This window comes from Phacochoerus africanus, chromosome 2 (assembly GCF_016906955.1).
Source record: "Phacochoerus africanus isolate WHEZ1 chromosome 2, ROS_Pafr_v1, whole genome shotgun sequence".
NCBI classification, from domain to species: Eukaryota; Metazoa; Chordata; class Mammalia; order Artiodactyla; family Suidae; genus Phacochoerus; species Phacochoerus africanus.
In genome coordinates, this window is record NC_062545.1 from 277,883,062 (window position 1) to 277,903,603 (window position 20,542).

At 61.8% G+C, this 20,542-nt stretch overlaps 1 protein-coding gene across 2 annotated transcripts in view; it reads left to right on the forward strand.

Moving 5' to 3' along the window:
- Positions 1 to 2,766, forward strand: part of OLFM1 (olfactomedin 1) — a 36,797-nt gene extending 34,031 nt beyond the window's left edge. For both annotated transcript variants that reach the window (XM_047768872.1, XM_047768871.1), the window contains exon 6: positions 1,075 to 2,766. In XM_047768872.1, coding sequence (XP_047624828.1) covers positions 1,075 to 1,749 — 675 coding nt within the window. In that variant the 3' untranslated portion in view covers positions 1,750 to 2,766. The remainder of the gene's footprint in view (positions 1 to 1,074) is intronic.
- The last annotated feature ends 17,776 nt before the right edge of the window (positions 2,767 to 20,542 follow it).

The following is a 20,542-nucleotide window of genomic DNA, read 5'->3' on the forward strand; positions in this document are numbered from 1 at the left end:
ATCTGCCTCTAAGCATCTGAGTGGATGTCTCAGGAACAAGGCTACGATTTTTTTTTTTTTAATTTTTCACGCATGTGTAATACTGTGTCGGAAAGCCCACATCCTCACTCTCTCCTGCAGCCGGCAGAGCCCTGGCGGCTGTCTTGCTGCCAGGCAGACACGCTGGGGATGGCATTAGCCCCGCGGACTTTCCTCTGACTGATGGCACCGCTTCCTAATTTGCTCCCATATTGGTTGAAAATGACGAAAGCGTTTTGTTCAAAGTCTAGACAATTTTCAAGTCAGCGGGCATTGAAGCAATAATCGGAAATCTCCTCCCCTGTAACCCCAAACTGGGGGCTCTACTGGGGGTGTTATCTTGGCAGATTGGAGCCATCAGACCTTCCGGAAGCTTGCATTCCTCAGGGAGAGAGGCTTTCCCTGGACGGGGCGTGACAGCGATTACACACGACGTTTCCCAAATGTCAGATTAATGACGTTCCGCCCCCTGCCCCCCTCCCCCGACCGGTGATTCAGTCCCGCCCGCTGTGCCCGCCTGGCCCAAAAGAGAGGCCTGACGCACTGGCCCACTTGGTTGCCAGCGTCGTCCTGCCAGGGGACCTCGACAACGGTCATCAGGGCAGACCGCCCGGCGCTCTGGGCACCTGTCCTCCTCCGGGCCCAGGTGGCTGTGTCCTCTGCAGCAGCGTCCTGCTGGGGACGGTGTATGTGCTGACGGAGTGCCAGCTGTCCCCCAAGTGTGCCCTTGGCCAGGGGAGCGGGGAGCAAGCAGACGGGCGACACTCCACAGCCTGGGGGCGCCCCAAACCCATGTAGTGTTTCCGGTTGCCGCTCACCTGGCGGGACCTGCAGAGGGCAGCCCCCGCCGCCACCCAGTGCGAGGCTGCGGGTCCCAGGGCCCCCTGGCAGTGTCCCTCCTCCAGGCAGCGCTTCCTTTCGTCCCCGTGGGCGAGGTGCCCGACGGTCGGGAGGAAGGACGCCCTTGTTCAGTCGGCCGTCTCCGGTCCTGCCAGCCCCTCCCCTCGGGCTGGCTCCCTCCGCCCTGCACCGCTCACGGGGCTGCTCTGTCCGCAGGTCTGGTACATGGACGGCTACCACAACAACCGCTTCGTCCGCGAGTACAAGTCCATGCTGGACTTCATGACCACGGACAACTTCACGTCGCACCGCCTCCCGCACCCCTGGTCCGGCACCGGGCAGGTGGTCTACAACGGGTCCATCTACTTCAACAAGTTCCAGAGCCACATCGTCATCCGCTTCGACCTGAAGACCGAGAGCATCCTCAAGACGCGCAGCCTGGACTACGCCGGCTACAACAACATGTACCACTACGCCTGGGGCGGCCACTCGGACATCGACCTCATGGTGGACGAGAACGGGCTGTGGGCCGTCTACGCCACCAACCAGAACGCCGGCAACATCGTCATCAGCAAGCTGGACCCCGTCTCCCTGCAGGTGCTGCAGACCTGGAACACGAGCTACCCCAAGCGCAGCGCCGGCGAGGCCTTCATCATCTGCGGGACCCTCTACGTCACCAACGGCTACTCGGGCGGCACCAAGGTCCACTACGCCTACCAGACCAACGCCTCCACCTACGAGTACATCGACATCCCCTTCCAGAACAAGTACTCCCACATCTCCATGCTGGACTACAACCCCAAGGACCGCGCCCTCTACGCCTGGAACAACGGCCACCAGGTCCTCTACAACGTCACGCTCTTCCACGTCATCCGGTCGGACGAGCTGTAGTGCCCCCGCCTCCCCCGGCCTGGGCGCCCCCCGGAAATGCGTGGAGCAGCTGCCCGAAGCATCTTCCTGAGACTGCCGATGCTCGCGGGGAAAACTCAGCAGCAGCCTGGACTCCGGCGTCGCGGGGGCGGCGTGGCCCCCGCGTCCCCTCCCGCTCCAGCCGGAGGGCGGCCCACGGGGGGAGGAGCCTCCCCGTCTTTGCAGCCGGGACTGCAGCCCGGGGCGCCCCGGCTCCCCCACCCTGGTCCCCTTTCTGGTCAATGAACACACTCAAGAAGTCAGGCGATGACTGTTGGCCAGTTCTCGCCGAGAACACCCCGCTGTTAGGATTGCATGGACTCGTCCGTAGATTGTGGTCCGCGCGCGCGCGCGAGGGACGTGAGTGTCGTGCGTCACGGAGAGCCCCCCGGGGCCGCGCTCGGCGTCGGCGCGGGCGGCGTCGGCTCGTGTGACTCACATCCCAGGATATCCCCGCTGCCGTCCCGGGACCGTGTCTTAGAGGAACTGGGCCGAGACACCGCGTCGCCGTGGACCCGAGCCCCGGCCCCGCCGAGCGGTGGCCGGCGCGTGGCGGGGGCGGGGGCAGCCCCAGACCTTTGAATCCGCGTACCCCGTAGCTAGATCGTACAGTGTCCGTCTGTCGTTCCCTTGAGGTGGTGACTCGTATGTTTAGTTTATGCCATGAATGTTGTAAGTGCAATGCCGTAGTTTGGAGTAACACGTGGATGGTTTCGTGTCTAAAAAGGTAAGAAAAAACCCCACACACATCAGTGTTCACCCTTATAGAGAGATGACGGGGTTCATGTTGGTAATAGTTAAAGGAATTATTCTCTTCCTGTTAAAGTACCTCGGTAAGGTCAGCACGGATGGGAAGCGCTTATCCAGGGAAACTCCGGTTTCCGGTGGGAAGGAAGTGTTCCCCAGGGCAACGGTGTGCGGAAAAGACTTTTTTAAGAAAAAAAAGAGGGAACCTTTGTACTCTCTGGTGGACTAAGGAACAATAAAAGTCGTAGGAGATGTTTGGCTTCATGTGTCATTTCTTTTTTTGCTTTTTTTTTTCCTTTTAGAGCTGCACCCGCGGCATATGGAGGTTCCCAGCCTCGGGGTCGAATCGGAGCTGCAGCTGCCCGCCTACACCACAGCCACAGCAACTGGGAATTCGAGCCCGGTCGGCAACCTACACCACAGCTCACGGCAACGCCAGATCCTTAACCTGCTGAGCAAGGCCAGGGATCGAACCCGCCACCTCTCGGACACTGGTCGGAGGTCTGCTGGGCCACAGTGGGAGCCCCATGAGTCGTTCGTCAAGGTTAAAGGATGACTGAGATGCCAGGTCCTTGCAGTTCTGGAGGGAGGGCCGCTCCAGAGACCAGGGAAAGGCGCCACCCAGACACGGGCCCCACGGGAGCTCTGGGTCCCCGAGAGCCCCAAAAGTCGGAGCCTGGGAATCAGCTTGGAGGTCCCTCCCCCCGAGCGAGCTGGAATCTGAATCCGAGGGCTACGCCACTGAGAATCCCACCCCCCTGCCTGGCACCCTGCCCCCCACCCCATCAGGCTCCTCTAAGTTGGCTGGAAGGTGCCCGGGACAGGCACCGCTTCAGACGTGGTGGGAGGACCCCCGCGGAGACCCTGCTGAAGAGGGGGAGAAGATAAACAGAGGCCCTCGCTGGCCCGTTCACTCACTGGGGACACGGCAGGTGAGCGGCCATCCCCGTCTGGGGACCGGGTCCCTGAGCCTTGGAGACAGAGATCCTTGAACCGGAGGAGAGCGGGTGAACACGGAGCCAGGCCCACAGGGGCCGAGTGGGCCCCTCCGATCCCCAGGCAGGACAGAGCCCGCTGGCGTGCCCTGCGCCTTCCGGTGGTCACAGAAGGAACGGGTCTGAGGAACTCCGCTTTCACAGGACCGAGTTCGGGACAAGCCTTAGCGCTAGAAGCAGGGCCTGGAGCGAGGGATCCACCCGCCTCCCTCCCGCACCCTCCCCTCTGCCCCGGGGCAGCTGGCCTCCCGGCAGTGTGGACGGCGGGACAGCGATGCGGGTCCGGGGAAGAGCCGGCAGCCCCGTGAGCTTGGCCGAGCTGGCACCGCAACCAAACCAGCAGGCGGAGGAGCGGCTGTGTTTCCCAAACGCTCTTCTTGAGGTTCCATCCCTCGTCCTGGAAAGAAGCTGGGCGGGTCCCCGGGAGGGTTGCTGGCGGCACTTGGATGGGGCAGAATCGGCCGTCCCCGAGGCTCGCGGTGCCCGTGGAGTCGTTGTGAGAAGCTCCGACTCATCCCCACGGCCAGTCAGAGGCTGGAGCCGCGGAGAAGGGGAGCCGGTTGGGCAGGGAGGCTGTGGGGGCTGAAAAGTAAGGTTGTCCCCCTCCCGCCCCCCTGGTGGAGCCCCGCGCTGAAGGAGGAGGACAACCACGGGCCAGTCTCATCGCCGTTGGGACCTTCTGGGCGTTCCCTGGATCGTCATCAGCGCCGCCCCCCGGGATGAGAAATGGGGGGGGGGGCTCCTGAAGTACAGGGCGGGGCGGCAGGGAGACCCAAGATGCAAGAGGACTCTGCAAAAGTGGGGGGATGTGGGCCCCCAGGTCCCGACTCTGCGTGGGGGAGGGGCGGCTGCCTTGCAGGTCAAGGGTCACCCCTGGACCTTCCCGCCTGCCTCGGGGTCCAGGTCTCTACAGCACGCCAACCCTCCCAGCTCACGGGCGGTCTAGACTTGCCTCTCTGCAGGGGGACAGGGCCACCGCGTGGCTGGCACAGGCCGCCTCAGACCCCAGCACACCTTGACCCGACTCACCAGGCAGGGGTCCCCCCAGCTCACTGCGCTGTGGAGCCCCGGGCGCCCACCCCTGGGTCCACCCCACATCCCCCGCTCCAGCTCAGAGCTCCGGCCTTCTGGACGCTTCCCCTTCCCCCACGTCTTCCTGTTCCTCCAAGACCTTGCTCATCAGCAGGGCTCTGGGCTGCCCCTTCCCCGCCAGCCTGTTCTTGGAGATCTGAGGGCTTTTTGCTCTGCCACCCCCAAGCCTGTCTTGCTTTCTTGTCGCTGGTCCTGGATATCCTCTGCCAGACACCCTGAACCCTGATGAGGGAGGGGAGGAGGAAACGCCTAATCCTTAATTAGAGCCTCATTAGCTGGGCCCTCATTAGTGCTCTGTAGCAAGAGGCCCTTGCAAGACGAGCCTGCAATTAAAACTTTCAGAAGTGGAGGCGGCGGCGTACTTTCCTGTCTGCAAATTGCCCTGCAGCGAGCCGGGCACGCCGGCTCTTCCCAGAAACGCCCTGACTGAAACGTAAGTCCCAGAGTCCAGACCTGGAGTTCCCCTCGTGGTGCAGTGGTTGACGAATCCGACTAGGAACCATGAGGTTGCGGGTTTGGTCCCTGGCCTTGCACAGTGGGTTAAGGATCCAGCGTTGCCGTGAGCTGTGGTGTATGTAATTTGCAGACAAAACTCGGATCCCGCGTTGCTGTGGCTCTGGAGTAGGCCGGCAGCTACAGCTCAGATTAGACCTCTAGCCTGGGAACCTCCATATGCCGCAGGAGCAGCCCTAGAAAAGGCAAAAAGACAAAAAAAAAAAAGACAAAAAACCAAAAAGAGGCCCAGACTTTATTCCCCACACGAAGGCTGTCCCCATACAATCAGGCAGGGGGTTGTTGTATAATTACAGCCTCAATTATGGGCCGATTTCTCCTAATTTCCCCTTAATGACACAGAAAACAACAAATGCGCAAATACCTGCTCTGAGTCACCAGAAGACAAAATAATGACCTGATCGGTTCCGAATGGATTTGCTGTCTCAGGCTGAGGACTTGCCGGGGAAAGTGCTCCTCCAGGATATTAAACATGCGAGAAAAATGGTTCCATCCAGAGAGCAAATAAAACAAACGCCCTGCCACTAAATCTCCCTGACTCCAATAACAGAATAGATTGGCTGATTGCAGAACATCTGCAGATGAATTTTCTTTATTACAAGTTTGGCCTGGAACCAACACCCAGCAATTCTTTGGGGGTACAGGAGGCCCGAGCGTGAGAGGCCCGGTCCTGCCTGCCCCTGGGCCTGGAATCTTCCAGGTTCTTCTTGAAGGAGGCTTGTGACCGGCAAGCCTGCCCTGCTGCCCGTGGAACTCACTTCTGGCTCCCGGAGTCCGAGGCCCACGTGGGGTTTATGGAAGGCATGGGGTGGGGGTGGCCGAGCTCCCATGAGGGACCAGGAAGTAGGCATTTCTGGTGTCCCTGGGAAGCGCAGGGTCCCCAGGCAGGTGCCAGGCTGTATCCGAGAGGAGGGAAAGGAAGGTGACGGTGCTGCCAGGCAGCTGGACAGGCCGGGGCGGGGGATGGGAAGCTGTCTTTCATCGGAACATTTAATGTGATTCAATTTGCGGGTCGCTCACGGTCAGGCTTGGGCCCAGAGGTCACTTGAAGCCACACATCCCTGCGACCTCACACCACCGTGTAGAGGGGGCGCCAGGCTCCCGGTCCTCAGGTGGGGAAAACCTCTCGGGACAGCTGACCCATGAAACAGCATCCACGTCCACAGGAACGCGAACGCCACCACTAGGACACATCAGAAACCCTCCGGTCCCGCGGGTGCCTGGGGAAGGTGGGTTGGACAGGAGCCGAGCCAGGAAGGTGGGCAGCGAGCAGTCCTTTGGAGCTCACGGGAAAAGGAACCCCAGAGGCAGTTCCTAGAGCCTGGGGCGGGGTTTCGGGGGGCGGGGACTTGGGTCGGACAATTGTCTGGACACCTGCGTAGGCGTGGCCCATGAGGACCTGACGCTTTTTCGTGGGACCTCAAGGCCCCTTCAAGGAGACCGAACTCAAAACCTCTGGCCAACAAGACAAGAAGGACCAGGCCCTTATCACGGCCCCACCCGTCTCAGGGTAATGCCCCCTCCCCACCTTGAGCGACCTGGCCCACTCCTTCCTGCCCCTACTGGGAAAGCCATGTGGCCTCATCCCCCGCCCTCCACCCCACAGGGCCTTATACGCCCGCAGCCAACCAGCGAGTGTATCTAAAGACCGCCTTTCCCCAGCCAGTCAGCAGGCCAGCAGGTGAATCGCGAGAGCTCTCCCCGCCCTGGGCTGTGGAAACAGGGCCGCACGCTCACTGTCAAGGCTCCCTGATCACCAGGAGGCCGCCCGGAGCCCCAGCAGCATTTCTACTCGCAACACACGCTTCTTCCCTTTTGCACGCCTCCTCCCCCGCGCCGCTATGACTCCGGGAATTCTTCTTCCACCCTGCGTGTACAGACCTCGACATGTGTCACTGAAAGAAGCGTGGCCCAGGGACCCCAGCCGGGGAAAAGCGAGGCTGAAGCCCCCGATGTGCTGGAGGGGGGCTGACCCAGGGCCCCAGAGGCTCGATGCCAGACGGCCCACCCGATGCCAGGCGTCGGCAGGCCCAGGCACAGCAGAGCCTCCTAGATGAGCCGGCCTGCTGTCTGTCAGGGGCCATGCTCCTTCCTTGGTCTCCCAGGTCGGTGGCATTGAGGTGACGCCCCCCGGGTGAATTGTTTCTTTAAGGGTCTCCTGCGGCGAGATTTTGCTTTCATGAGTCCATTGTTAGAGGCTATTTTCACAGGCTACAGGGACGAGATAGAGAGTCCTTTGAACCCAGGAGCAAAGAGAGGCCTCCAGTGGGACCCGCATCCTGCTTGTATTCTACACTGTTTTCACCTAGTTTTTCCTGAAGGTGACGCTGGGGACCTGGAGCTGTTCCTTTTCATCACCGCGTGCTGTTCCACGGGGCAGACGTGGCGGGGAGGCAACTAGCACCCCCACAGCCGCTGTTTGGGTTGTTTCTAACGATCTGCTTTACACACCCCGCCACCGTGTAAAGTCGCATCATGCTTGCGCATGACCTACGTGTGTCTTTGGACTAAACTCTGAGGGCACACGCTCTGCCCTTCTGCCCTGTCCCAGGGCATTCCCTCCCACCAAAGTCCCCCGCGTGCCCTCTCCCCAGCCAGGAAGGAGTGCACGGCTTCCCCCGCGGACTGTTCGAGAAATCGAGGGGTCGCCAAGCCCTCCGAGGTTTGCTTCCCTTATTAAGAGTCAGGGCGGCTCCGCTGGGTCTCAAGGCCATCGGCAGCCTTCACCTGGGCGCTCTGGGCTCCCATCCTTCCCCGCGTTTCCCTACTCAGCGGCTGGGGATCGTCCCTCTCTTAGGAACGTTAAGCGCGCTCCGAATGTGTGGGAAGTCGGCCTGGGTCTGTGACTCTGGGCGTTGCCGGCGTCGTGTGCTCCGTCCATCTTCTCCTGAATTTGGCGCTGATGGGTTTTTTCAAATAGGATCAGCGTTACCCATCATCCTTTGAATGCTTTTGGTTCTTGAGTCCCAGAAAGGGCCGTCCTCACGACGGAATGTTCTCATTTTCCTCTGGGGCTGGTGCAGGTTCCCTTCTCACTGGGGTTTCCACAGTGGGTCCACTTTTATCTTTTCCCAAAAGGCGGCCCAGCTGTCCCAACACAAGTTATGAAAAGCCACGCCCCTGAAAAAAACATACAGAGAGTTCCCATTGCAGCTCAGTGTTAATGAACCCAACGAGGGTCCGTGAAGACGAGGGTTCAATCCCTGACCTCGCTCAGAGGGTTAAGGATCCAGCCTTGCCACAAGCTGCAGTGCAGGTCGTAGATGTAGCTTGGACCCCACCCGTATCGCTGTGGCTGTGGTGTGGACTGGCAGTGGCAGCTCTGATTCGAGCCCTAGCCTGGGAACCTCCATGTGCCTCAGGTGCAGCCCGAAAAATACACACACAGAAAGAAAGAAAGAGAGAAAGAGAAAGAAAGAGAAAGAGAGAAAGAAAGGAAAGACATGGCTCCACTGCCCCTGGTGCTGGGCCAGACACTGAGGGTCCCACGGCCTTGGGCCCCGTTTCCAGGCCTTCCTCTTGGTGAATCTGCATTTGCTGCTGTCACTTGGAATTTCCACCATTTCCATAAATTTGCTTCTAGGCAAATATCCACAGCCTCCGCAGCTAGGCCCTCACTCCTTGGCCTTCTTCATGAGGTTTGTACAATACCGCAGCCTTGCCCCGACTGATTAGTCAACCTAAGTGGCATTTTTTTACCTTCACCGGTTTTGTCACCTCAGCAAAGAATAAAGTGGTTTCGGGATGCTCCGTCTCTCTGAGGCTGATCTTTGTTGTTCTAAACAAAGGGTCTAAATCCAGAGGCTGCCAGGATGAGGTCCCACTGCTGGGGGGCCCTCGGGGAATCCTTTGCTACCTGGCGCCTCACCTGTGCAGATACAGGGCACAGAGCACACCTGAGCCTCCAGGCCCTTGCTCTGCTCTTCCTGCCCTCGGCTGGCGGCGGGCACACACAGCCTGTCCTCTAGCCGGTGAGTCACCAGACTCTTATTCATCACACAGCAGGCGGCGGAAGGTGCCAGAACGCCGTGGCAGCAGGGATCCGGGGTGCTGGTGAGTCACTGCTGCTGGGCACTGAGCACGCAGAGACAGTGGGGGACCCCGGCCAAGGAAGGCATGGGACTGGCATCCATCTCTCTGCTGCGCCCTCACGGGCGGAGGCTGGCAGGTGGGGGAGGGGGACCCTTCCTCCCTCTGTGTGCCCTTGATCCGGACGCCCCCTGGGTGTACACGCCTGCCCACTTGTGCCCGGGCACACAGACAGGCTCACATCAGCAGATTCCAAGGGCCCGACCGGGCCAGGGAAGCTGCTGGTCAGTGAGCCAGCCTCGGAAGCTCCCTCAAGGTTTAGTCTCCACTTTGGCAAAATGGACGGGGTGCTCCCTGGAGGCCTCCTTCCACCTGCCCTCTGCTTGGAGGGCACAGCTGAGGGGTGACGTCACAGGACTGGCCGCTGTCTTGCCCCCGGGGAAGGCGGCCACTTCTCTGTGACCTCTGCCAGGGCAGGAGCACCGGCTCCAAGTCCCACATCGGGAGACCTCAGAGGCTGCCGCCAGGAGGTCAAGGGCCCCTTGGCCCCCTTCCCAACCCCCCACCTGCCTGGTGAAATGGGATGACACCGCAGCCCTCTGCCCCTCGAAGGCACCTAGCAGGTGAAGACAATGGGGCTACAGCGACAAGCTAACCCCTGAACACGCTGGCAGAGCTATTAGGGGCGAGGCTGGGCCGGGCACCCAAATCGACACCCAGCCCTGGGCTCCTGCGGAAAGAAGAGCTGCGTCTGGAGAAATCAGTGCATGTCCCACCCTGTGCTCTAATTGGCCTGAGTCCCCACAAGGGCGGGAGGAGAGCAGGCTGCCCCCTTCCCCACCCTGGCCGGTCCTTCCTGCTCACGTCGGGCCTCGAGGGAGTGCGCTGGCCGCACTAGCGGCTCCAGCAGCTGACTCCGAAAAGAAACAGCAATTTCCTTATTGATCTTTTCCTTCCCGCTCCAGGCTTAAAAGGAAGGTCGCCCAGAAGGAGGCTGCTGGGCACCTGCTTCATTGTTTTACGTTTGCTTACGAATTCTCGGGTTACCCCGGAGGACCTCCCCACCGTCCAGGGGCTCCTGGGGGCTCCTGAACAGCAGGGGCTTTGCCAGCAACCCCGGCGCAGACTCCAGGCTGCCCTGCTTCCCGCGGCATCCCTCCCCCCCATACACACACCCCTTTCTGTCCAGGCTCTAGCTGCCGCTCCTTCAATTAGCGGGACAGGCCCTCCCATCAGCTGCCTGTCTCACTTCCACTGTGCCAGTGTCCCTGCGAAATTGGCTGTGGCAGGCCATAATAAAGAGGAGAAACAGCAGCTGCCCCGGGTCCTTCAGAGCTGCTGACGACAACTCGGGAACGGCCGGGGAAGGAGACATTCAATTAAAGATTTACTGCAGCTCAGCGGCTCCAGGCCTGGCCCGCGAGCCTCAGAGCTTTAGAAATGAGGTCCAGAAGGAGAATTTGCTTGGGTCCTTCCTCCCGGGAGGCTGTGCATCCGCACGGGTCCCGAGCAGGCTGGCAGGAAAGCCAGCCTGGCCAGGGATCCCGCGCTGCTGATGCTGTGCCGAGCTCGGAGCGGACGCCCAGCCCTTGAGGCTTGCTCAGTCCAGCAGAGGAGACAGAGACAGAGAATTCCAGAAGGTGTCATGAGGCTCCGATTCTCAGCTACCAAACTAGCAGCTAGTTTCACCCATAAAAAATGCAATAAAATAACAGAAAAAATTAGGTAGCCTCTTCCAGCCCTTAGAGGGCCTATGAAGACAGGCTGAAAGTCATGAAAGGCGATTTTCCGGGTAAGAAACAACCCGTTCTCAGGCCCCCACCTTCTCTTGCCCTCCTCCCCAGCATGGCTTTCGGGGGAGCCATCTTCCCGAGGGGTGCAAAGGGGCACAGAAGATTAATTTAACACCGAGGGAGTTTCTCTGGACCGTGAACAGGGTAGCAGAGGTCTGAGACCAGGGTGACCTGGTCAACCACGGCTCCAGCACTGGCTAGAGGTGTGACAGCCACGCCAATGACCCTGGAGGGGGGACTCCAGGGATATCAGAGCCCCCAGCCCTGGGGGAACCACCCAGGTGAGGGCTGGAGTGGGTGCTGGGGCAGGGGACAAGGCCGAGGCCTGGGGACAGAGGGACTGGGAGACATGGAGGCAGGGGCTGCTGGGGCTGGCTGGCCAGTCCAGTGTGCCGGGCTCCGCACTGGGCCATTGAGTTGATGACCTCATTTCATCATCACAGCAGTCCCCGCGGCCCGGGGGGAGAGGATCAGCTGGGAGCCATCCGATAACCTCCCGAAGGCCCCAGGGAGGCTGGTGAGCCGACTCCCTTGCTGTGCTCATGGACCAGCCTCACAGCCACGGAGCAACGGCCAGAGTGACAGCCCATCTCGGGGCCATGAGGCCATGTGTTCGAGGGACCCTGCACCTGTTGATCTGCAGGTACCCACCCCAGCTCACGTGGCAGAAGCCTGGGGCCCTCGCGCCGGCTGACACCTCCGCCTGGGATGCTGGCTCAGATGCTCACACAGCCAAGTGCTTCTCCTCCTGCAGGTCAGCTCGCCCACAGGAGGCGTCCATCCCCCCACTGCGTTGTCTGCGTGCCCCCCCTCCCAGCATGACAGCACAGAGAAGCTCCCCTGCGCGTGCGTCCCCAGGGCCCCTGCGCCATCACATGGTAGTTGTGCAGTGAGTGTTTGCTGATGAGTGAATGACAGGCGTGAACCTAGAATGTTCCGATCACTGGGGACCACCCAGTCTTTCCAAATGCAGGTCCAGATCCGGGCAGAGCCAGTTGTCCACTCCACTCCAAGAGCATTTTCTCGGGGTGCCCATCAGACGCCGAGCCCCAAGGAGAAGAGGTGTTCACCTACTCGTCCCGGTGCTCAGGGCCTCGGGGACCTGGGGACCTCCGCCCAGCAACTATTCTCTGGGCCTCACAGGCTGGGGTCTCCGCGCATCCCCTTTCTGCTCTTCAGAACTCCGCTGGGTCACAACCGCAGAAGGAAGCAAAAGACTGAGCTCCCCTTGGGGACGCAGACGGAGGCCCTGCCTGCTTCGTAGGAAACCGCACCCCCTCTGGCCCCTCCCAGGGAAAGCGAGGGGCGCCCGCCGGGGCCCCTCTTGCGCTGCCCCAGCCCCGCTGCAGCCTCGCGCTGGACGGCAAAGCCATGTGAAGGGTGGCAACTACTCAGAACAGCCGGAATGAAATGAAAAACCGAGGCCACGAGCACAGAGAGAATCAGAAAACAGGTCCTGACCCGGAAGAATTTCTAAGGTCCATCTTCAGATCAGATTAGCGGGCCGTTATGGAAACACTGTCCGATCAGAAGCGCCAGCCGTCCTCAAGAACAATACCCGTACACTGACTTCCTCCGACCCGGTTCGGCCTACACTGCGCTAGGGCTTTTCCGTGACGCTTGCTGGCGCGGCCTCCAGACCCCCGGCTCATCTCAGGAACTCCTTAGGGCAAAGGACCTTCCAAAGTCCTCCCCGCCCATCCCCAGGCCAGCACGTGGCCTGGGAGTGCACTGAGTCAGACTTCCAGTTTGTTCTCATGAGCCCCTCCGCTCCCCATGTCCCCACGGCAGCCTCAGACTAAGTCCCGGACCCAGAAAGGCTCACCAGCCTGATGGAGCCCAGCCGTCAATCTCCCAACGCACCTCGGAAAAAATTGCTCACACAGCAGGACAGAGGGAGGCCTGGTAGGAATGCAGGAGTCCCGACCTGGGGACAGCTGGCTTGGGGCCCGTGGCATGCTCGGCACCACCCCAGGCCTATTGCTCCTGTGAGCTTAGCGGCCAAGGCTCCTATTTACCCTGAGACAGGGGCACCTCCTGTGAGAAAGTGGGAGCAGGGCAGCTATGCCGATATTAAAACCATCGGGCCACAGGCACGCCAGGCAAAGGCCTTGGGTCCAGAACTTTCCCTGCTTGCAGGGCAGGGCGGGGCCGTGGGGACGTGGGTAACGGCTCTGGGTGCCCCGGAGAAACGGATAAGGACACGGTTGTCGAGGTGGCCTGTGCCGTGAGCCTGCGGAATCTCTGTATGACTCCTGGTCGACGCACAAGCGTGAGAGGTGAGAGACAACGCGTCCGGGTGGGGCGGGGGTGTCAGCATCAGCCTGACCTCGGCCAGGCTTGCTGGGACCAGACAAGGCTGTGGCTCTCTTAATCTCACTCCCTATTTTTTTTTTTTTATTAAAGTATGGTTGGTTTACAGTGTTGTGTTAATTTCTTATTTTTTTAGGGCCACACCTGCAGCATATGGAGGTTCCCAGGCTAAGGGACGAGGCGCAAGAGCACTGGTTTGAAAGGCAGGGCACCCATTTGGGATCCGTGGCCGGAATTCAAGGGAGACCCACAGCACCACGCCCCGCGGGGCCATTTCTCTGGCGGCTCCCGGCTGGCCCACGGAGGCACGGAGGGTTGGGGCCGGTGACTGAGCAGGTGAGCGAGCAGGTGAGAGAACAGGGCAGACAGACGGCTCGGGCTACGCTGGCGTCGTGGAAATGCAAGGGGCCGGGCAGGGCCAGCTCCGTGGTGAGAACTGGCCACGCAAGGGGCTGAGGTCCAAGGGAGCTGAAGAGCCGGAGGCTGGCCAGAGGGAGGCGTGGCACCAGGATTCCGCAGGAGGAGCTGCCCCAGGGGTTGGGGCAGCCAGGCCGGGGGCCTGTGGAGTCAGGGGGGGCCTGTGGAGTCAGGACCCGAGGGGGCATGAGGATGGGGCCCAGAACCCAGAGGGGGCCATGAGGGAGGGAGCAGACCGCAGGTTCCATGCAGTTGGGGCAGGGCTCTGCCCAGGGGAGGAGAGGGGTTTGAGGATGCGAGGAAAGGAGCCCCCGCCCCCAAAGGGCCCAGACACACAGCCTCTCCTCTGGAGGCTGCAGGGAGCCGGGCCCCAGCCCCAGGACGGCCTCCAGGCAGGGCATGGAGGGGGGTGTCTGAGGAGGGCAGAGCCTGGTTCAAGGGCTTCACAGCGGTATCAGGGAGGCTGCAGTGAGTTCAGAGGTAGGAGGGCGTCCGCACCGGTGTGACGAGGGGAACCAAGGCCCAGCGCTCAGACGGGGGGCCAGAACTGAGGGAGGCAGCTCAGAGCCAGGGCCTGACAAGCCCTCCACCTGTGCTGCGTCTCAGGGGCCTCTCCTGGCTGAAGGAGGAACGATGGGACGGCTTCAGCCTTGAGGTGGAGCCACCACGGGGGCAGCTGTGGGGAGGGCGTTTCCGCTGATGCCAGAAGACCTTCCTGCGGTGGTGAGCCTCCCAGCACCAGCGGAATGCAAGCAGAGGCGGGCATCGGGGAGATGTGCCTGCTGTACGAAGGGAGGGGGCCGGAGTCCCAGCCCCCCGAGTGTGTAAATCCAAGTCTCCAGCAGCCTGCCCTCTGAGTCTGGTTAGGGAGACCCTGCAGGCTGCAGCTCGGGTCACCTCGCTCCCCGGCCCTGGGCCCTGACCCTCACGTGGACGGGCCCCGCCCGGGACCATCTGTTTGTGTGCCGGGCCAGATCGGTTGTCCGCAAATCCGTATCACAGCCGAGAAATCTCTCCGGCTCCAGACGGCCCCTCCGGCTCCCCGCAGCCAGAGCACAGCCCCAAGATGACATTTCAGCTTCGTCTCAAAGTCAGGAGAAGACGCTTGTGTTGATTGAGATGCTGGGCTTGTCGAGTCCCTGCGTGCCGAGAACTCACTTGCCTGTCGCTTCCTTAAGCCGTAAAATGGATTGTGCAGATAAAAGGGCGCCATAAAACATCGGCCACAGTGAGCGTGGCGGAATCGCTGACTTTATAAATCAGGGAAATGAGCTGCCCGGGCGCCTCGGCCGCCCTCTCAGGATGTAAAGTGGTCGACTCCTAAATTAGAGGGAAGGCAGCCAGGTGCCCCCCGAGGCTGCAGAGGGCGCAGGATGGAGCCCGGGGAGCGGAGACGGGCTTTCTAAAGGCACCTGCCGGCTCGGAGGCCTTTGAAAGGCAGAGGACGACAGCCCCAGGCTGAGCCCAGGCGTTTGGGCACATTCTCTCGTTTGTTTGGGGCCGCAGGGGGCCTGGCGCTGACCTTCCAAAGTCCCTCACAGCCACTCGGCCCTGGACACCTAGCATTCCCAGGGACCACGTGCGCAGCTACGCATAGATTTAGAAAGAGACCCCTCCCTCGGGTGTCTCCGACCCCTGGTCTGATGGACGGGCTGTGTTCATTTCTCTGCTTCGTTACGGGAAGGGCAGTGGGAAGCGGCGCAGGTTTCCTCCCCCAACCCCAACGCGGTGGTCCAGGGATCCAGGACCCCCATCCGGGAGCCTCCAAGGGCTTCTGGGAGGGAAGGAGGGCACCTGCCACGTGGTCGTCACTGGCCAGGATCAGTCCGTGGCCCCAGGGTTACTGAAATCAAATCGTATCTGGGGCCACACCCAGGAAATGCTGCATTGGCTTCAGAACCAAGGTGCAGTGCTGGGTGATCTCAGGGAGACAGCTTAGCCTCTCTGAGCTCACGTCTGCATTACCCTAGCGGAGAGGCTCACTCGGCTTGGTAGGGCTGTGAGGGTTGAGCCCAACCCCAGCCTGGGGCCAAGCTTGGCCCCTGCACACGTGCGCATGTGTGCATGTGTGCGTATGTGTGCGTGTGTGTGCACGTGTGTGCGTGCACGTGTGTGTGTGTGTGAGACAGGTTCATTCCACCGTCCGTGCAGCACGGACCCCCAGGGGTGGCCTTAGCCGATCACCTTGGTTGCTACAGGAGGAGCCGGGATGGGTGCCTCCAACCCAGCATGTACACGGAGGGTAAATGGGCAAAGGTGGCCCCTCCAGAGAGGAACCCAACTTTGTTAAGGACGCAAGCCAGCTGGTGTGGAGCCAGGCCCGTGGTGGGCGCTGCGCCGTCGGCAGCAGAGCGCGACGCTCCTGGATGCTGGCCGTGCTGCCCAGCGCTCCGCCTTCCCCACCCCGAGGCTGTGTCTCTGCCCCTCCACGTGCGCAGGTGAGCACGCGGACCAGCGGGCCAGCTCCAGGTCCTCACCCTGGGGGCCCCGCGGCAACGGGGCTAGACCTCCGGGGTGGGGGGCAGGCCCAGGGGCGTGGAGCAGGGAACAGGGCCCAATGGGGGTCTCGAAGGTTGGTCCAGGGCGGACGAGGCGAGGCTGGGAAGAAGGCAGCCTGAGGGGACCATCCGACTTCCACCTCGGAAGGCTCCCGGGAGAGGTCAAGCCAGAGCCAGGACTAGAGGCCTCCCCGCCGGCCGGGCTGCACCCAGTGGGGAGCGGGGTCTCACACCAGGGCCTCTGTAATAGCAGCAGAAGAAAGCCGAGCCCCTGGTCCATTTCTCCAGGAAACCAAATCAGGGCCAAAAGGAGGAGCCGGGCGGAAGGGGCCGGTTCAGACCTGGATGCTAACCCATCGGGGCCCTGGCGGGATCCCCCGTGGGAAGCTCGCGCTCCAGCTGGCGCCCCCGGGGAAGAGCTGGAGGGTGGAACAGGAGAGACCTGAGGGGCAGGGGGGCCCGGGGGGGCCAGGGGCCCCGGTCAAGGGCAGCAAAGAACAGCCCGCTTCTCTCACTGTCTGCCCGGCTTTGGCGGCGCTGACACCGCCGTGGGCGGCCTGCTTCGGCGCGTCCGGCCATATTAACTAGTTGCTTCATGATGGCCGGAGAAGCAGGAGGGACCAAATGTGTTAACACGCAATTTATTCTACACCGTTATTACAATTTGCAGCCTGTGATGAAAGCGCTCAGTGCCCCCAGCTCATCTGACTGGGGCGGTTGGCCTCAGGGTTAACCTGACGGCCTAACGCGCATCAGGCCCCTCGGCTGGGTTGTCCAGGGCCAAGCTGGAGCTGAGGTGACAGGGGTCAGGGTCAGACACCGGCCATGTGACTCTGCGGTAGACACGGAAGAACAGCCCCCTGAAGAGGCCCGCGTCCTGACCCCGCGACTCGTGAACAAGAGACTCACGGGTCACAAGGGGTTGGCCCAGCGCCATCGCGGGGTCCTTACTAGAGGTGGGAGGAGGTCAGAGCAGAAAGAAGGAGGCCGAGGCGCGGGGAAGGAGGAAAGGCCAGGGGCCGAGGGACGCGACTGCCTCGGGAGCTGGGAGAGGCGGGGACGCGGGTTCCCCCGGAGCTTCCACAGGCGAGGCTGCCGCCTCGACGTGGCAACATGCCCACTGCTGCTGTTTAAGGCCCTGAGCTCGTGTGACTTGACTTAGTGGCTCCAGGAGGCCCCCACAGGGCAGGCCGGTGTCTCCCCGCTGCCCGCCCACGTCCTGGGGACACCGCAGGTGGAGGTGGACTGGGTGGGGAGAGGGCTCTGTCCCCAGTTTAGACACGGCCTCTGGCTGCGCCCACGAGGGGAGCCATGGGCGTCCCTTGCCAGAGATGCACCTGCTCACATGGGTGGGAGGTACAGAGAAAGGGGTGTGTGCTGGGGAGGGGAGGGAGGCGGGGAGGGAGGGGCCCAGGCAAGGCTGGGCCTTGGGGCCCCCCATCGTCCCAACAGCCCCTGAGCCACATGGCCCCAGACAGTTGGCAGGATGTTCAAGGCTCTGGCCCGGGGTCAGGGAGGCGGGGATGGTGGACGTAGCTCCCTGCCATGGGCCCCTGGTCCCTGCACCCCAGGGTCACCCCACACCCCCAGGCAGCTGCTCTACTGCCTTGGCCCCCTGCTAAGGTCCACGCGGGCGGGGGGCTGCGTCCACACCTTCCACTGTGATTCCCTGGAGCCCCAGCACAGGATTGAGGGAGGGGGGCCAGGAGGGAGGGTGCTCCTGACCTCTGACCCGGGCTGGCAGCCGACAATGTGGACAGCTGCCCTTGACACCCTAAAAGTCAAGCTCGGAGGGCTTTTCAGTCCTGGATCCATAGCAGGCGATGACCTTGTTTAACTTCCAGCACCTGCTCAGGATTGGGGCCCCCCATGCCCCCCCATCCGCACCCCCCAAGGAAAAAGCCAGGAATGATCCTTGGGCATCTGTGACCCCTGCCCCAGCAGGGAGCCGGCCAGGAGAAAGGTCTGACCGATAGGGACCCAACCTTGGCACACCAGGAAGCCAGAAGCTGCTGGAAGTCATCCTCTAACCGCTGCGCTAACCCCATGATCTAATTTCCCGCAGGACTGGGCTAAAGGACACCTGGGGCTGAGCGATAAATTTAGACCTCGTGCGAAAGTGCTGAGTCACGCTCGCCTGTTTGGAAAACAGAGAGAGCTCATTAAGTTACTGCCAGGCAGGAAGAGGCCCCAGCAGAGGAGGCAGTGGAAAAACCCGCCGAAGCTCGAAGCTCGGCTGCAAGCAGCTTGCAGAGAACCGTGGATCCCCGCAGGCGGTGTGACCCCCCACGGCCGACCCCAGCCCCAGGCCGGGTGGAGCTCTCGTGCTCAGGGGGGCTGGGCTCGCAGGGCGGCCCCTTATGGAAGCAACAGTGAGCCCCTGCTGGCCGGGGGAGGAGGCAGGGTGGGGAGAAAACTCAGGGGCCCTCCCAGAGCCTCCTGGGACCCTGCCGAGTGTGGGCTCCTGGGGGCAGAAATGGGACTTGCAGCACCTTCCCCCCTCCCGGGTCCATACCGCCTTCCTTCAGCCAGCGCATACCGAGCAGGTGTGGGCAGGCACCTGCTCCGTGCTGCCTGCAACCATGAGCAAGTCGGACCCTTCAGAGCTGACACGCGGGCCGTGATGAGGCCCGGGGGCAGCCGGCTGAGCCATACGGTGGCAGCTGCAGAGGACAGCAGGTTGCTGGTGGCCAAGGAAGGAAGGGGTGTCGTGGCTGAGGACAGGGTGCAGGAGGCAGGCAGGGATAGTTAGAGCCCCGAAGTGATGTTGGCTTCGAATGGCCCGCCTGACGAATTCTCGCAGACGCCCATCTGGGACAAATTCTGTGGGGATGAACCAACCGCACCTCCGGGGGGCCCCAGACGCGGGGGCCACATAACAGACACGCGCCAGACTGCTGCCTGGACCCAGCCCATCTTCCCTGCGCAGCCGAGCTCCCCGAAAGCAGGTGGCAGAGGCTGACTTTCAGCCACGAGGGCTTCTCCACGCCAGCGGGAAGGGGCATCAGGGAGCTGACTTCATGCAGGTGCTGGGGGGCTGCCCTGGAGCCCGGGACTCTGCCCAGACCCCGTGCCTGGGGCTCTCCTGGTCCTGGGGCGATGGGGTTCAGGCAGGACGACATCCCCAACTCAGAGCTTCCCCTCGGGGTGTGTGGAGCCCTCCGCAGGGAACAGAGGCTCTCTCCCTTTCAGGGGCGGGATCACCCCAGACTCCCATTGACTTCAGCGGCAGGTGCGGGTCAGTGTGGAATCCTTTCCTGAGGACGGTTTGCAGGGAGGAGGCAGGCGGGGCCATCTGGACGCTGGGCGCACAGCCCTCACCCCTATTCTCTGTCCCCAGCAATCTCCCAGGCTCATGCGCGCCCCACACTCCAGCCATTCTTGGCCCTGATATCTTGCTCCCGCTGCCAGGCCCTGGCTCGGCAGTTCCCTCTGAGGGAATGCTCTCCCACCCTCGGCGAGCCGCTTCTCCCACACCCCCCAGGTCTCAGCTTGAATACCACCTCTGCAGGGACACTCTCCCCGTAGGGATTCGACTTGGGCAGCCCAGGGACAGTTTGGCTGCTCCGATACCCAGACCTAGTCCTTTCCAGCCTCCGCTCTGCCTTCTCTAGGGTGTGGCCTTTGTGGGCCATCATGGCAGCCTGAGCTCAAGCCATCACATCTCTGTCCCAAGCAGCAGGATGTTTCAGGCAGCAGAAGAAAGGAGTCACAGGGTACCCACCAAACTGCCTTTTGGGGACTGTCCCTAGAGCTGTCACAGGTCAGGTTTGCGCATCCCACCGGTCAGGACCTAGTCACATGACTATGTGTCACGTGAGGGAGGCTGGAGATTTCCTCCACTGAAAACTGGAGTGCTGGGCCTCCCAGGCTTTTCTGCCAAAGCTCCTGCTGGCAGAGGAGGATGCGGCCGGGAGGGACGAAGACTAAAGTGGCCAGACCTGGACCAAGAGTGCCTGAAGTCTTATTATCTCAAGACGGCAGGTGTTCCGAATTCTAATCCATGATAGATCTGGGCCTGTTTTGGTGGTAAAGCAATGCACCTGCCTCTTTCGCCCCCGGCCTCTGAGCGAAACGGACTTTGTGTGACAACACACAGTGGTCACCTGTCGGCGCAGGCCGCCCAGCGCTGCAGGCTCAGGCTCCAGTCTGACAAGTGCAGCTTGGGTCACTGCCCAGGGCCCCTCTGGCTTTGAGGCAACAAGGGGACCGAAAGACAGGGCAGCAAGAACCAAACACAGGGCACGCGCACGCGTGTGAACTAGATGCTCTAACGAGGGCCGTCCTGCATGATTCATGTTTCAACGTGGCATCACATTGTGTAGCTGACGGCGTTTCACTCGTACTGGTGCTTCAGACTCCTTCGTGTCCTAGAGGA